The sequence below is a fragment of the Pteropus alecto genome, unplaced genomic scaffold, assembly GCF_000325575.1.
Source record: "Pteropus alecto unplaced genomic scaffold, ASM32557v1 scaffold8, whole genome shotgun sequence".
In the NCBI taxonomy this organism is placed as follows: Eukaryota; Metazoa; Chordata; class Mammalia; order Chiroptera; family Pteropodidae; genus Pteropus; species Pteropus alecto.
Genome location: NW_006494609.1, coordinates 21,353,657 through 21,368,185, shown reverse-complemented (window position 1 = coordinate 21,368,185; position 14,529 = coordinate 21,353,657). Strand labels below are relative to the sequence as shown.

The 14,529-nt window shown below is 60.9% G+C and overlaps 1 protein-coding gene across 1 annotated transcript in view; it reads right to left on the bottom strand.

Annotated features, from left to right (window-relative positions):
* The window catches only part of EVL (Enah/Vasp-like), a 92,881-nt gene that overhangs the window by 15,114 nt on the left and 63,238 nt on the right, over positions 1–14,529 (bottom strand). The window contains exons 4-7 of the mRNA XM_025042122.1: positions 4,536–4,599; positions 1,397–1,467; positions 819–836; positions 164–358 (exon numbers count right to left, since the gene is read on the bottom strand). Coding sequence (XP_024897890.1) covers positions 164–358; positions 819–836; positions 1,397–1,467; positions 4,536–4,599 — 348 coding nt within the window. The remainder of the gene's footprint in view (positions 1–163; positions 359–818; positions 837–1,396; positions 1,468–4,535; positions 4,600–14,529) is intronic.

Genomic DNA, 14,529 nt, shown 5'->3' with positions numbered 1-14,529 from the left:
AGGATGGGCCCTGAAACGCAACAGTGAGGCGCGGTCAGCTCTCGGGCCCCAGCGGCGCCTCCCTGGGGCAGGAGGGGCAGCGGCAGCCTGGCCCCGCCACTCCCCGCCACTCCCCAGGCTGCCTGCGGCCTGGCGGGACACGCACGCCACACACTTGCTTAGCATCCCTCGCGCTCAGCTGCCTCTCTTCCGCCCCAACCACGGGCTTCTGGCGGGACAGGAAGACCGCTGCGACCTCCTCTTCCGTTCCTGCCCATATGCGGCGCCCTCCTAGGCGTCGGCAGACGTCGGTCCCTGAGATGCTGCTCACTGACCCTCAGCCTCTGGGGGCTGTGGCAGGTAACTGGGGGTTGCAGGGCTGACCAGGGCATGTGTCAGGGAGCAGTGCTGAATGCTGGGCCATCCCCTGCCCCCCAATCTCCCCTCTATCCAACACTGATGGAGCCCCCTGTGCCTGGGAAAAGTCGGCCACCGCTTCTCTGCTCGCAGGGCTCGTGGCCTAAGGGGGACGTGGTCACCAATCGTGCAGGTGGCGGGTTGACGAGGGCTCGGACATACTCCTTAGGCAAGTGACAGCAGAGCGGGACTCACGTCTAGGGGCGGGAGTGGGTGAGGGGCAGGAAGCGGTGGGAGGAGCTGGAGGTGCTGCGGGATCAGGGCGAGGCCGGGAAGGGAGCCCTCAGGCACCCGGGTTGTTCAGCAGAGATGGAGAAGGGGCGACAGGGTCAGACCTGCACTAGAGTTGCAGAGGGTGGGCCCAGAGGGGGTGCCCACGGCAGTCTGAGAGGGGGTGCTAGGGGCCACAGGATGACAGTCACCTGTTTCCTTCAGAGTGTCTGAGAGGATTAAGCGAGAGAAAGGATAGGGAAGCTCCGTGAGCACAAACTCCCGACTCACCGGCCTACGTAGTTTTCCAGATAACCTTTCTGCGTCTCCACGTGGAGCGCCAGCCAATGTCCAGGACTGAAGCAATACTTCCTTGGGGGTGTGCTCTGACCCCCGGGGCGGTCGGACCCTGTGCCGTGTGCCTATACACCCTGCACCTGGTCACCAGGTGTGATCACTGATTGTCATTCACTCCTTGACTAGACAACGAGCTCCCTAGGGCAGGCCTGCACCTGCCTTGTCCACTGCTGTGTCCCTAGCCCTTGACGTAGTGCTTGTGACGTGGCGTGCGCTCAGGGAATGAATGGCAGAGGCTGGGAGGGAGGGGCCGGACCAAGCTGAGCTAATTCCCCCTCGTTCCCTCGTCCCCCCACTTTCATCAAATGTGACTTTCAGACCTACGCAACCACTGGCTCTTCGCGGAGGGCCCAACGTGTCTCCGGCACCATCTGAGTGAGGGGGCTGCCCACCGGGCACAGGTAAGGGAAGCAGGCCTGGCGAGGTCTCTCACCTGTAGCCGAGGTTCTTCTCTCCAGAGACTCCTGGCGCTGCTGCTGGTGCTGCTGCTGCTCCATCACTTGTCTGCAAAGCAACAAAAGGCGGGCAGGTCCGACTGCTCAGAGCCGGAACAACGTGGCTCTGTGTCCTTGGAGCGCAGGCTGCAGGGTCGGGTTTCGTCGGAGTGGGCACTCCGTGAGAGCCCATTGTGGGCCCTGGGCTGGGGGTGCTCAGCAGTGAGCCCCCGCACCCTGCCTCTGGCTGACTGCCACTGGGCTCGCTGCCCCAGTTAACAGAGGCAGGGCACATGACTGGTTCCAGGTCCCTACCCAGGTGAGCTCAGGGGCACACCTGAACAGGGAGCCCCTCACGAAGGCCCAGGTGACCAGCTGGCTGAGTGCGCAAGCTTCTCCCTTGGCTGCATGGGCTCCCCAGGCTTTTGCGGGCCTGTGGCCTCAGCAGACCCGACCTCAGATTTCCTGTTCTTATTACACCTGGCTCAGTGCCCTGGAAGTTTCCAGGCATTGCTGGTTGTCAGGAGAAGTGGACGCTAAGGTGGCACGTCTTCACCCTTCACCGCAGACCCGCATGGCGGCCAGTCATTTGGTATGCTGCGATGCAGCGTGATGTGTGCCTTGGTGGGGACTAACATCCTAGCTCCTTATGGCAAAGTGGCCTTGGGGTGCTCATGAAGCTCCGGTGACTGAGGACACTGACTTGCAAATACAGCCACTGAATCTGGGACAGAGACGCTGGCGCAGAAGGGGGCTTGAGGGATCGTGTAGATCAAGGATGGCAGCAGGTCTCACGTGTGTGGTGCCAGCTCGAAATGCCTGCTCGTGTGACATGGGGTCGAGGGGTGTCCTGACACCCACCCTGGCTCAGGGGCGAGCATGCTGGAAGCCAGCAGCAGCCTCTGCATGCCAGGGAGGGTGGGCAGGGCAGCTGGCAGTGTGTGGTTGCAAGCCATGAGTCTGCACCCCTGGGGTACAGTGAGCTGGCACTGTCTGGTACCTGGCACCGGCTCTGGCACGCAGCAGCCACTCAGCAAGTGCTCTGTGAGGGGACAATGACACATCTATCTCATCCAGCTGCTTCCACCTAGAGGAAGGTCAAACGGGACCACACTTCATTTGGAAGTGGAGAGCTCTCTGGTCCCGTCCTGGGATTCCAGGCGTGGGCGAGTCACACCCCTCTCCTGGGCCTCGGATTCTTCTCCATAAAATAAGTGTAACGACACCTGTTCCGTGGAGTTCTGGTAAGAATTATGCCTGATGCCCAAAAAAAGATGCTCGGGCAGTAAAGGTGTTTGTGGAGCTCTCAGCGGCACCTGGGCCAGCGTCTCCAGCCCAACTGCCGAAATGTCACCCAGAACTCCAATCTCCCCAGCAGGATCCAGATGCTCAGAAGCCCTCAGCAGAATGAGGACGTCTGGAAATATTTAGTGATTGGGTGTAAACTTTTGATACTGTTTGTGTGAAAACAAGAAGGTTCCTGTGCTTGGGGTCACGAGGTTGCTGTCGCCCCGCGCCAGCCATCTCCCTGCTGGGCCTCCCTCTGTGTTAGATGACCGGCAGGGTAAGCAGGGATAAGCAGGGTCCCAGCTCTGGGGTTGGACTCCTGCAGTTCTCAGACTGACCTCCAGGGGCGCTCTGGCAGGTTGCAGCCAGCGGCCTCTCACAGCCTGCTTTGGGTGGTGGGCTAGGGTAATGCAGTGTGCTGTTTAACCAGTTCCGAGGGAGCCACGGAAGAACCTGTACAGGACGCACGGGCCCCTGTCAGTCATTCTTCGGTCTGGCAGGGCTCACTCACGTCCTTCTCTGGGCCGAGGCAGCCCTGGGACCTGGCAGAGTGCTGAGCGGGGGCCAGACTAGGCAGCCAGTCCTGGTTCTGCCTCTAACTCCTGGCTACTTTGAGCAAGTCCTTCCACTCCCGAGCTTCGGCTGGCTCGGTGAGAAGTGGTGGTCGTAACAAGCCCCGAGGGTTAAAACGGGGCAGCGTGTAAAGGTAAAGTGCCCCGTCGCTGGGAGGGTGGAAGTCAGGCCTGCGGAGTCAGTAAACGCGATGGAGTTAGGACACGGGACTCTGGGAGGACAGTCCGGTCTCTCCCTCAGTGCTTCAGAGAAGCAGAGCAAAGATCAGCACCGCCACGTTCAAACTGGGAACCTGAGGCCTGGTGACCTGCCCAGGGTTTTGAGTACACTCAGCCAGAGGTGCTCAGAGATCGTTCATTCCTCTGGGCGAGGGAGGGGAGCCTCATGGCCGGGTAGGGGTGGGGACATCACCTCCCACCCCCTGCCCTGGGCCCTACTGCTGTCTAGCTGCAGGCCCCTGGAGTTGCTGCCCTTCCTGTCCCGTGGGTGAGCATGGCTGGGCTAGGCCTGCTTCCGTGGCGCAGCTCCCACAGGGCCGGGCCGTGAAGCCTCACGAAGACGCAGCACCCTGTAGGGCGATGGCGGTGGGTTCGAGCCTGGGTCCCGCCTTTCCCGGCAACGTGCCGGGGAGGCCGCCCCTTCCTTGGCCACCGCGACCTCTTCTGTGACTTTGGGACAGCAGCTGGACCACTGCAGAAGCTGCTGGAGGGGTGGGCGTCGCCCAGGGCCTCGCCCTTTGGGAGCACGTGCCAGCCCAGCACGGACGCCAGCATGGCCCTGGCTCCCACTACCCTCTCAGGGTGTCTGTCGCTTTCACCTCGCTGGCAGGTGTGCCAGCGGGGGGCCAAGCCCTCTAGAAAGGCCATGGCACCCACCCAGAGTCTCTGGTGGGAGTGGCAAGGCGAGGTGACACGAGGCCCTCAGCCAGAGTGAAGGACGGCGGCACAGGACGGGGCCAAGGCCAGCAGCGTGGCCTGGACCGTGTTACTGAATCCCTCCACGCCCTGACACCTGGGAAGGCTGATTAACCGCGAGAGCAGCAGTCAGGCCACGGCCAGGTCCGCCACGAGGCCTGCACGACTGAGCCAGCAGTGCCCTCTGTCTCTCTGGAACCAGACCCCGACACCGCTCTGGCGGCAGCAATGAGCTCGCCCCTTCTCCCTTCTGCTCAGGCCTGTCCCCTTGCCCCACTGTGTGCCCCACTGGCCCTGGCTGCAGGTGTGTCCTCTGCTTGCCGAAGGCTGCCCCTGCTGGGTGGGGGGCGGGCGGCGGGGTTACCTTCTCTGGATGTCCATCTCATCAGGAGAAGGGCCATTCTGCACCTGACGCTGGGTGGAGGGACCTGTGGGGCACAGAAGCACAGGAGCGTGATGGTTAGTGGAGAAGAAAGGCCCTGTCAAACACCTGGAAACGAGGACCCGTCCCTACCCTCCCGGTCCCATGAGACGTCCTGGACTTGGTAACAGCCGGTTCTCATCCCTGTCACACCTGTTCCCATTGTGTCCTCTCCTCTGTGGCTCATCCCTCGGAGCCAATAAACGCATCACATTTTCACTTTCGGCTCCTGAGCCGTTCTCTCCCCTCCCGAACTCGCTCGCTGTTTCCCGTTCCTCGCCCGCCACTGCGCCCTCGACCCTCTAACATCTGGCTCCGGCCTCCGCACACCCCACGGAGCTGTGACGAAAATCACCAGTGGCCTCGGCGTTCCTGGACCCGGAGAGTAGACCCATTTCATTCCACTTTTCAAGCAAAGGGACGACCCTTACAGCTGGACGTGTCAGAGCTGGGCATCGGCCCCCAGTCTGCCTGAGCCACGGCCCGTGAGCCTCAGGGTGCTGCGATGCCCTCCTGCCTGGACCTAGGAGCCTGCGGCTGTGGGTGGGAGGGAGCTGGCGGAAGCACAGATGGCAGAGGCTGTCACTGACAGCCACCGTGGAGCCTTCCAGGCCACACCCTCGCCCTGGACCCCGAAAGCAAGGCCCAGAGCGGGCGATGCCTGCCCGGGGAACCCGCATCCATATGGGGCTGGTGCTGTGCCACAGTCACAAGAAAAGCCAGGCTTCTGTCCCAACCTGAGAAGGAGCTGATTGTCCCTGCTCTTAGCCAGCTTAGGTGTCACTGGGGAACCACGGAGAGTCACAGTGATGGGGGAGGGGCTGGGCAAGCCGGTCTCATGCCTTGCTGGCTAGATGGGACAAGGGCTTTGTCTCCTTCCAAGAGGAGGTGACAGCACCACTCAGCCTACAAGGAAACCCACGATGTGCAGACAGCCTCTCTCACAGGGGCTCCGGGCAAAGGAGGGGTGAGCAGACTGTGCCCTGCATCCAGCAGGCGGGCGGGATAGCGTGACAGCATCTCAGAGCTAAAACAGGCCGTCTGGTTCCAGCATAGCCTCCCGCCCAGCACGGGAACCCTGGGTGCCCCCAGGCAGGGACTCCCAGTGACGGAAGCCACTCCCTCCCGAGTGAGTGAGCGCTCTCCTACACTGAGGCCCCAATCTGCCCAGCCACAAAGGCCCTCGACGCGCCGCCCGGTGTGGCACACGTGGGTGGGACCCCTTCCTAAGCTCGCCAGCCCTTTGCCCGCCTGGAGTTCGCTTCCATGCCCGGCCGTTTCTGACCCTGCTGTCCTGGCCAACTGCTTTGTGGGAGGGGAGGGCCTCCCAGCACTCAAGGAAAACTTCCTCGGGTGGACCTGCCTGACCTGGTCCTTGCTCAACGCCTCCCACTGCTCTCTGGGGACGGGCAGGGGAGAAGATGCCTGTGGACTTTTCAGAGACGTGACTAACATAAATGCCTGGCATGGTGGCCTGGCACGTAGTAAGCACGGAGTAAATGTCCTTCAATACATTCTGTTTTCACATGTAAATATGTACTTTTTAAAAACTGGTTTTTCTAACTATAAATCACATGTAACATACGTTCAGTCTAACAGACGTTAGAACGTTTCGAAAGTTCAATAAAGAGAATACACGTTCCCGTTAAGGAAAAAGAGTCCCGAGGAGCAAGCCCTTTTCTCTCCTGCTTCGCCAGGCCCAGGTCTCGGGGCGCCCCCTCCCCGTTCTCAGGAAACCAGAGCCAGGACACGGGACCGCCGCGTCACGGTGGCGGCAAGGCGCTCCCCTCGCTTACTTTAATTCTCAGGACCTTAGAACGTGGCTCCCACCGGGGGCTGTAGCAGGTGACGAAACAGCCCAGAGAGGGAAAGCGGCTCGTCAGGGTCTCAGACCGCAGACGGCTAAGCCGGATTCCAACTATTCGCAAAACACCACTTTCTTAAACTCAGTCACGCTGCGGGGGCGGTGGGGTGGGCTGAGGCCAGCTTGGGGGACGAAGAACAGAGACGGAAAGACAGGCTGGCATGCTGCCCGAAGAACCGTGAGCACCCGGCGTCCACACTGTGGACAGGTGTCCCCCAACCGCGAACCAAAGCTCTGTGCCCCACCCGCGCATCCTGGCCGAGGCAGGAGAGTCAAGACATCTTAGCCCGCATTCTGGGGCTCAGGCCTGAGCCCTCTGCTGCTGGCGTGGCCCAGGCCTCCGGCCCCAGGTTGGACAATGGGATGCTGGCTGTGTTCTGACCTGGTCTGCGCTGCTGAGCCCATAACCTGAATGGGAGTCTGCCCTCTTCCGGGGGCTCGGCCCGTCCTGGAGCCCCCGTCCAGCACCTGGGCTGAGGACTGGAACCCACCCTTAGCCTGGCCAGGCCCCGCCCTAGGACCGAGGTCTTACAACTCCTGGGCGACGGCGTCAAAGGCCTCTGCACCTGCTGGCTTGGCCTGGGTCACTGGAACTGCACCTCACCCCTTTAGCGGGACCCCAGAGGGCAGCCAGCTGCCTACACGGTGGTCTGTGGGGGTTCTGCGTGGGTCCCTCCTCCTCCTGCCTGCTGGGCTGGACTCTGCCCAACCCCTGAAGCCAGCCTGTTCCCCCCGAGGTGGGGAAAGTTGACAGGACCCCTCACTGCTCCCACGGACTCTGCTCCCTGCACTTGAGACATATTTCAAAACCAGAAGACATAATTTTCGACAGCACGGAGCAGAAACAATACGTGGCTGAATGAAGCCTTCCATCTCTCTTAAACTAAGGAAATGGCGATGTGTGTTGAGCCATGAGGGTCCTGAACATTGGGAACTACCGGCCCACCCTTTGTCTTAGAGCTGGGCCCAGAAGGGGTCTGTCCAGTGTCACACGGGGGTCTGCGGCAGACATGAGAGTCCCACTGTCTTTACTCCTAGCCTATTCCTTCCGCCCATCGGTCAAGGCTGGCCCTGGCAGAGGGAGGAAGGAGGGACGAGGAGGACCTCTCCTCCAGAACTGGCCAGGACCCCTTGGGGACCTCTGGTCCAGCCCACTGTAGGTGGCTCTGCAGTGGGGAAGCCTCAGGATGGGGGCACTGGGTGGCTGGTCACCATGCCTGTCCGTCCCGGTGCCAAGTTCGTGGCAATGGTTCCCTGCGTGGTGCAATCGAAAGCCACGGCGGAGGCCACACAGCGTCTCCTACGCCACAGTTACCTCCCGCCACACCCCAGCCCCAGGATCCAGGTGAGGGCGCGGGTGGGACCCAGCTCCGCCTTCTCCACCCAACGTCTCGTTAGTTACAGAGCCCCTTTGCTGCTTTGTCTGAGACCCCGACGGAATCCGCCCGCCTCTCCGAGCCCACGTGGCTGCCCTAGCGCCTCCCTCCCGGACTGAGGCCTTGCTCTCCCGCGGGACCCTCTGCCTCTGCTCTCTCCCGTCTCTCCCTACCTGTCTGCCATACTGACATCACAGCCTACGTGATCTCTGGAAACATAAGTCTGAACCTCACGGGGTCAGGTGCAAGCTCCATCAAACGAGATTCCAGCCCTGCCGCCCGCAGCCGCTTCTCCTGGACCCACCTCCACTGGCATCTGCTCCCCGGGCCCAGCCGATCGCATGCCTACTTCCCAGCTGGCTGTCTGTGTGGGCACCTCATTCACCTGCCACATCTTCAAGGCTCAACTCCGTGGTCTCCTCCTTCGGGGAGCTGTCCGCATGACCTCATGCTCCCCTCTGCTCGGCACCCAAGGGCCCGTCTCGCAACTTGACTCTAACAGATTACAGCGATCCGAGGGCAGTCTTCTCTTCCCTAGGAGATCCTGAGCTACCCGGGGGCAGGGACCCCCTCCCTTACTTGTTACTCCATGTTCAAGGCCTGGCTCACGTCAGACACTTGGTATATTTTATCGAATTGAGTCGGAAAGCTTAGAGGGAACTCATGATCACCAGCCCAGGGGGAAAAAAGCACAAGTGAAGAAATAGGGTCGAACTGGCTCAGACGAAAATAAAAACCTAAAAGTAAGCCACAGAAATGCAAGGCTCAGAGGGCATCCCAAATGCACGGTTGTTCAGAGAGGAGGCTGACCCAGGACGAGTCCCTGGCTAACGAGTCCTACCGGCAGCAGGAACCCACTGCTGACCGGAGGCCTTGGGCAAGCCTGCGAGACAGGGCTGTTGACCTTGCCACATGACATTCTGTTTCAGATGTGCTCTCTGGCAGAGGACAACCCTCGGCTCTGTGCACAGCTGTGTGCTGACTGCCGGAGTCACCTTCTGTAGCTGTACAGCGTCCCCTTTGTACGGTAAATGCATGGCAGACACTGGTTTGAAGACCGCATTTGACCGCCTGTCCCCACAGGTGCTGTCTGGGCTGGCGGCGGCGGGGAGAAGGCTGGGGCCGGGAGGGAGGACACCGGCCTGAGTGCTGCCCACAGCCTGAGCTGTGTCCTCCTCGGCAAACCCACCCGCTCCCTGCCGAGGGGACGGGATGACGAGCACGGATGCCAAGGCCAGCAGGGGCCCTTCGCTCAGCTGCTGTGAGCGGGAAATGTACTGAATGGAAAGAGCACTCGGTAAAATATTAGTGTTTAATTACCATTTAAAGCAAATCCTTTGGTTGATCTCTCACTGCGTCAAGCGTCTCCCACTCGTCACCCACCTGCCTGTGCACTCAGTGGCCCTCCGGCCCCGGCCCGTCTGCTGGTGCTGTCGGAAGCACCCCACCCCCGCCCTCACCGCCCAGACGGCTCTGCCACTGCCCCGTGAGGGACACGGAACGCGTGGTACCGCTCTGAGAGGTGAGGGGACTTGCCCAAGGCCATGGGGCTCATGATGCTGGCCTCGGTTTCACGAACTCGTTGAGTCTGGGAGCTGACCTTGCAAGAGGCGCACCCCAGGGGGCTCTGAGCGGGATAACTCACCCGTCTCTCACCCGCCTTCATCTGCCAAATGAAGAGCCTGTCTGCACTACACACCCGTGAACGAGAATGAGAGAAAGGGAAACTTGGGGGGAGCCCCGGATGGACACTGAGGGGAGCAGGGTGACCTGTGCCCCGACAGACATCCTGTCCGAACGCAGAGGAGCTCGGGGACAGAGCGAGACCCAGGCTGACACTTGCATCCAGGCTTCTCTCTGTTCACTGGACCAGGTGCCTCTTGGGGAGGAGCTGACTCCATCTCCGAGGCCCACTTTCCAGCGTCAGGTCTAAGTTCTGTGACACCCACTTGTGTTCCACTAGTACGGTGGCGACTCAGAGGGGGCCTTTGCTCCCTGCGGTCCTGAGAGGTGGTGGGACACAGCGGAGAAAATAAAACTGGAGGGTGAGGCTGGGCCAGGCTCTGGCCAGAGCCCGCCGAGCAGGGGTTGGGGGGGATGGGCACTGGCCCCCGAGCCACGGATGGCCGAGGGTCCTAAGGCGAGAGTCGGGAGGGCTGAGGAGAAAGTGGGGCCAGGTGCTCTACGTCGTCTGAGTGGCTCGGCAGGGGCTCTACCCGGGTGGCCCTGAGGACTTGGGGCAGGCACACCCGCTCGAGTTCCCACGCAGGAGCAGGTGGTAACGACCACCATGCCCCTCACAGGGCTGCTCCTGCGGGACGACGGGGACGTGGTACCTGCCGGCTTCCTTTCCAAAGGCTTCCGTAGCCTCTGTCTCTGACGCAGGATTTGACAACAGATTCCGCTGTGAGGGACGGTCATCTTCAGGAAAGCTGCCCTTGTTTAACAGGAAGGGGCAGGGAGAGACGCGGGGACAAGCCTGGTCACGCATGATCGGGCTTCTAGATCAATGAACCAGATGTGGATGACGCCCCCTCTCCCGGCCTCGCTGTGGAATCGAGAGGTGTGCAGGTAACAGGCGGCCCAGGTGATGCTCAGCTGCGCAGGAAGGACACGCTCACAGGGACTCTGCTAGTGCCGGGCCCCTCGTCCCCTAGGACACATTCTGCACACCACCACATAGCAGGGGAGACCGTGAAAGAACCCAGGCAAACACAGAGGTCTGACTTTTACTCTCCAGGGACGTAATGTTTTGTCCTCCACATTCCCAGCACTTAACATAGCTCGCGGCACGCGGGCGACACTCGATAAATATTTGACGAGTAAATGAATGACTGGGTCCCAAGCAAATGGTCTGAAGGTCTCCAACCAACCGTTAAGACTGAGCAGGTGACACATCTTAAAGTTCTCATCTCATAGCTGGAAACAGTGATGGCTGAGCCAGGGACTATGCCGCGTAAGATCTCACCAGATATTAGAGCAGATGAGACACTGGAAGCCACCAACGGTGATGGCACTTGGAAAATACAATTGGAAGGACAGGGAAGAGAGAACTCAAGTTTCCTGGGCAGTTTCTATGCTGTGTGCTGGGTCCTGGGCCAGAGGCCTTACAAACGGTGTTTAATCCTCACACTCATCCCAGGAGGCTTGGTGTGATCTCTACTTTATCCATCAGAAAGCTGAAAAGTTGGAGAAGCTAAGTAACAGCCTCACAGCCACTCGGCAGGTAAACAGCGAAAGCGGCTCTCAACCCAAACAGAGGACTCTAGAGCGGATGCCGTCCACTCATTCATCGTGACCTCAGCGCCCGAAGCACATGCGGCTACACTTCACCTCCAGGGGAAGGAAAGGTGGAGGAGAAGAGGTGGGAGCAGAGGAGCAGAGGGTCCTAAGAGGCTCAGGGAGAGCTGGGAGAAAGACACGCCGGGGCTGGAGAGGGGGAGGCGGGCACGGAACCGCTGCCGAACCTGCCTGGCGTCCCTTCTGGGCCGAGCCCAGCCCCCGCGGCAGCCTCTCGGCACCGGTGGCCTCTGGAAAGTGAGACCGTGGGTCTGCCTGCCTGCTGCCACCCTGCTGCCCCGCCTTGGTGCCCCATCCTGGGAGTGCTTGGGCCAGATGTGTGCAAACGAGTGCCCCGTCCCAGGGGACAGATCTGGATCACAGGCTCTCAGAGCCGTGTAGGGCCTGAAGGGCCACTGGTCTGGCCTCTGTGTGATGGCGCCGATGCGTGTGATGGGGCTTAACCGCCCAGCGAGGACAGAACCCAGACAGGACCAGACAGTTCTCACTTCCCTGGGTCTCCCTCCCAGGGGGCTGAAAGCCACCTCGCTAGCACTGCTCCCAAAGTTTCGTGTCAGGACACGACAGGCGGCCTTCCAAGGGCTGGCCTGGTGGCCTCTGGTGCATCCCCCTCCGACCTTCACCCAGGGCGGGCTGCGCAGTCCCCCCACTGCCCCTCGTAATTTCCCGGCTCCTCCCCATTCCTGACGGGCCTCTCCGGACTGCTCCAGTTCATCCAGTTCATCCAAATCCCTTCACAGTGAACCTGGAGCCACGAGACCCGAGTTCTCACTAGAGTTCTGCTACAAGGAGTTCAGTGCTGGGGGGAGCCCCTCCCTGGGCCTCAGCTTCCCATAAAGTGAGAAGGATGGAACCAAGGATCATCGAGTTCTAAACCCCCACGATTTGAGGAGACGATAAAGGAAATACACCAGAATGTTAACGGCAGCCATCTCTGGATCGTGGGATTGCTTCTCTTTTTGAACTTTTAAATTAGGCACAAGGTGGATGCATTACCTTATAATAAAGGCATAAGTGGCCAAGCGTCCCCAGAGAGGGGACCTGTGACTGTCCCCATGAGCATGGTTGGTACAGGGCAGGCACTTCAGCAACACAGCCGCAGGTGGGCAGGTGTGCCGAGGCATTGCTGACACCTCCTCCTGCCCACCCGTTAACATCTACAAGGCTCGGGGACACCGGGCCCCAGCTCCTCCGGGACAGAGGGACAGGCTAGGTTTCAAGTTAGCCTTTACAGGAAAGGCATACCCTGGGCCTCCTGAAAGGAAGGAACCTGAGCTGCCTGGAGTGCCAGAGACAAAGGATCCAGCACCTGTGCAGTGAGGCTTGATGGAATTTCTGGCCAGCAAGCAACAGCCACCTGGTCTGGGCTGGGCAGAGTCCCAAGCCCCTCTGAGCTCCCTCTCCCCGCCGCTCACTCTGGCCAGCTCCTCCTTCTCCAGAAGGCCCCTCCGTTTTGAATGGACTTGGAACGACACTGTGGCGTGAGGCAGCCTTCCCAGCCCAGTTCCTCAGCACACCTTCCCCTTGCTTCAAAGCGCCCGCCGCCGAGCAAGCAAGTGTCCACGGGGGAGCGGAGCCTGCGATCTCGGCCTAATTCTCAGTCACCTCGCCAAGATCACACAGGAATTGGTGGCAGAACTGGGACCGGTGCCCAGGACGAATGTCTCCCAGCCTCGGGCTCGGTTTGCCCCAGCGCACTGATGCCCAGCTCTGGTTAGACAAGCAGCCGCCTCCCCCTCCCCTCCCCCACTTAGGAAGCCAAGGCAGCACCTCCCCTCCTCCCCAGCTCGGCTCAGCTGCAGACGAACCCCACAGACTTCCAAGTTTAATGCCAGTTTAGTTGCTGGCTTAAAGCTACCCTGGGTGAATTTTCTAGTGACTGCTCTGCCCAGTCGCTGCTGATGAATTGAGGCTCACCGAGGGCCGATACGCAAGGGAGCTGTTTTGTTTCACGCGGGTCACCAGAGCCCGCTGCTTTACCCGCCACCATAATTCTACAGGAGCCCCTTCTCCCTGGGCCACCAGTTTCGGCCCAACCCAGTGGCGGCCAATGGCTAGTGTCCACGTGTCCTGTGGGCCTGGGAGGTCAGCATGTGCAGACATGGAGACTGCAGTCCAGAGAGAGGCTAGTGCCCGAGGCCACACAGGAGACGCACCACGGGGCCCGGGATACGCGCCGACGCGGCTCGCTGGAGAGGACGGGCCTTCCCACCCCGACGGAGGCGGCGGGAGGCCTGCTGTGCCGCCCCGGGCGACGGTGCGCAGGGCCACCTCCCCGCCCCTGTCCTGTACAGCGGTCACGGAGCCCAGACAGAGGGAGGGACTTGTCCTAACTCCAGAACCCAGGTCGCCCGGCTTCCAGGCCAGGACACCGCCCAGCTGTCTGCTTGGTCGCACTTGGGCTGTGGTCTTCAGACCAATTATTTTCCTAGTAAAATATTTTTCTCTCTTTTTTAATCACCTCATTTCAAGACACAGAGCCTTGAACAGAATCTCAAACAGAATAAAGTGCAGTGAGAATCTGTCACCCGTTTATAGCGTGTGTGACAAAGCTCCTTCGCATCGTTTCTGTGATCGATCTGCTCGACTCTGCAGGGCGGGGCCTATCGGATCTATTTTATAGATGGAGAGACCAAGGCTTGAAAAAGGTGACTTGCCCAAGGCCACACGAGCCTCAGGTGACGGGTGGTGCTGTGGCTGCAGCCCACATCTCCCGGGGCCCAGTCCGCATGCTGCCACTTCTGCAAGGCCTCAGTGCAAACGCTGTAACCCTCTGATGGGTCAGTGGCAGGTATTTTGTCCCCAGATCCAGAGCTCACACCCGCCCGACCCCCAACCCCAGAGCAGCTGGGAGCGAAAGGGGAGGCCCGTGAGGAGCAGGGAAGAGGGGGCTCCCGTCACCTACAGCTCACTCTGCAAAGCACGGTGCAGTCGCAGCGGCAGAAGCAGCAGCAGCGCAAGGTCCACTCCCTGCTGACCATCACGGGCGGGCCCCTGGGCGCGTCCGAGAGGCGCGCATCTCGCATCCTGGCCACTCACCTGTCCTTCCTCAGCCGCCTGGCTCTCGCAGTGGGAAACCGATCCTCGGGCGGCTGTCAGATGGGCTCCGCCGCTTCAATCTTTAATGCGGCTTCCCGGCCGGCCTATCAGAGCCCTCCCTCCTGCATACCGACCCCAGCCAGCGCCGGGGGCCCTGGTGACACCAGGTGTGAGGCTCTCCACTTGTCCCCGAGGGCGATGGGATGGTGCAGGGTGGGCGCAGAGCCAGAAGGGAACAGGGGACCGGCCAAAGGAAGAACCCACGGGGTGCCGTTCGACCGGCCGCCCGTTCTTCCCAGGCTCCCTCTGGGCGTCCCTGCGGCTGCTCCTTTCCTCCCCATCACATCTGCTGCTCTGC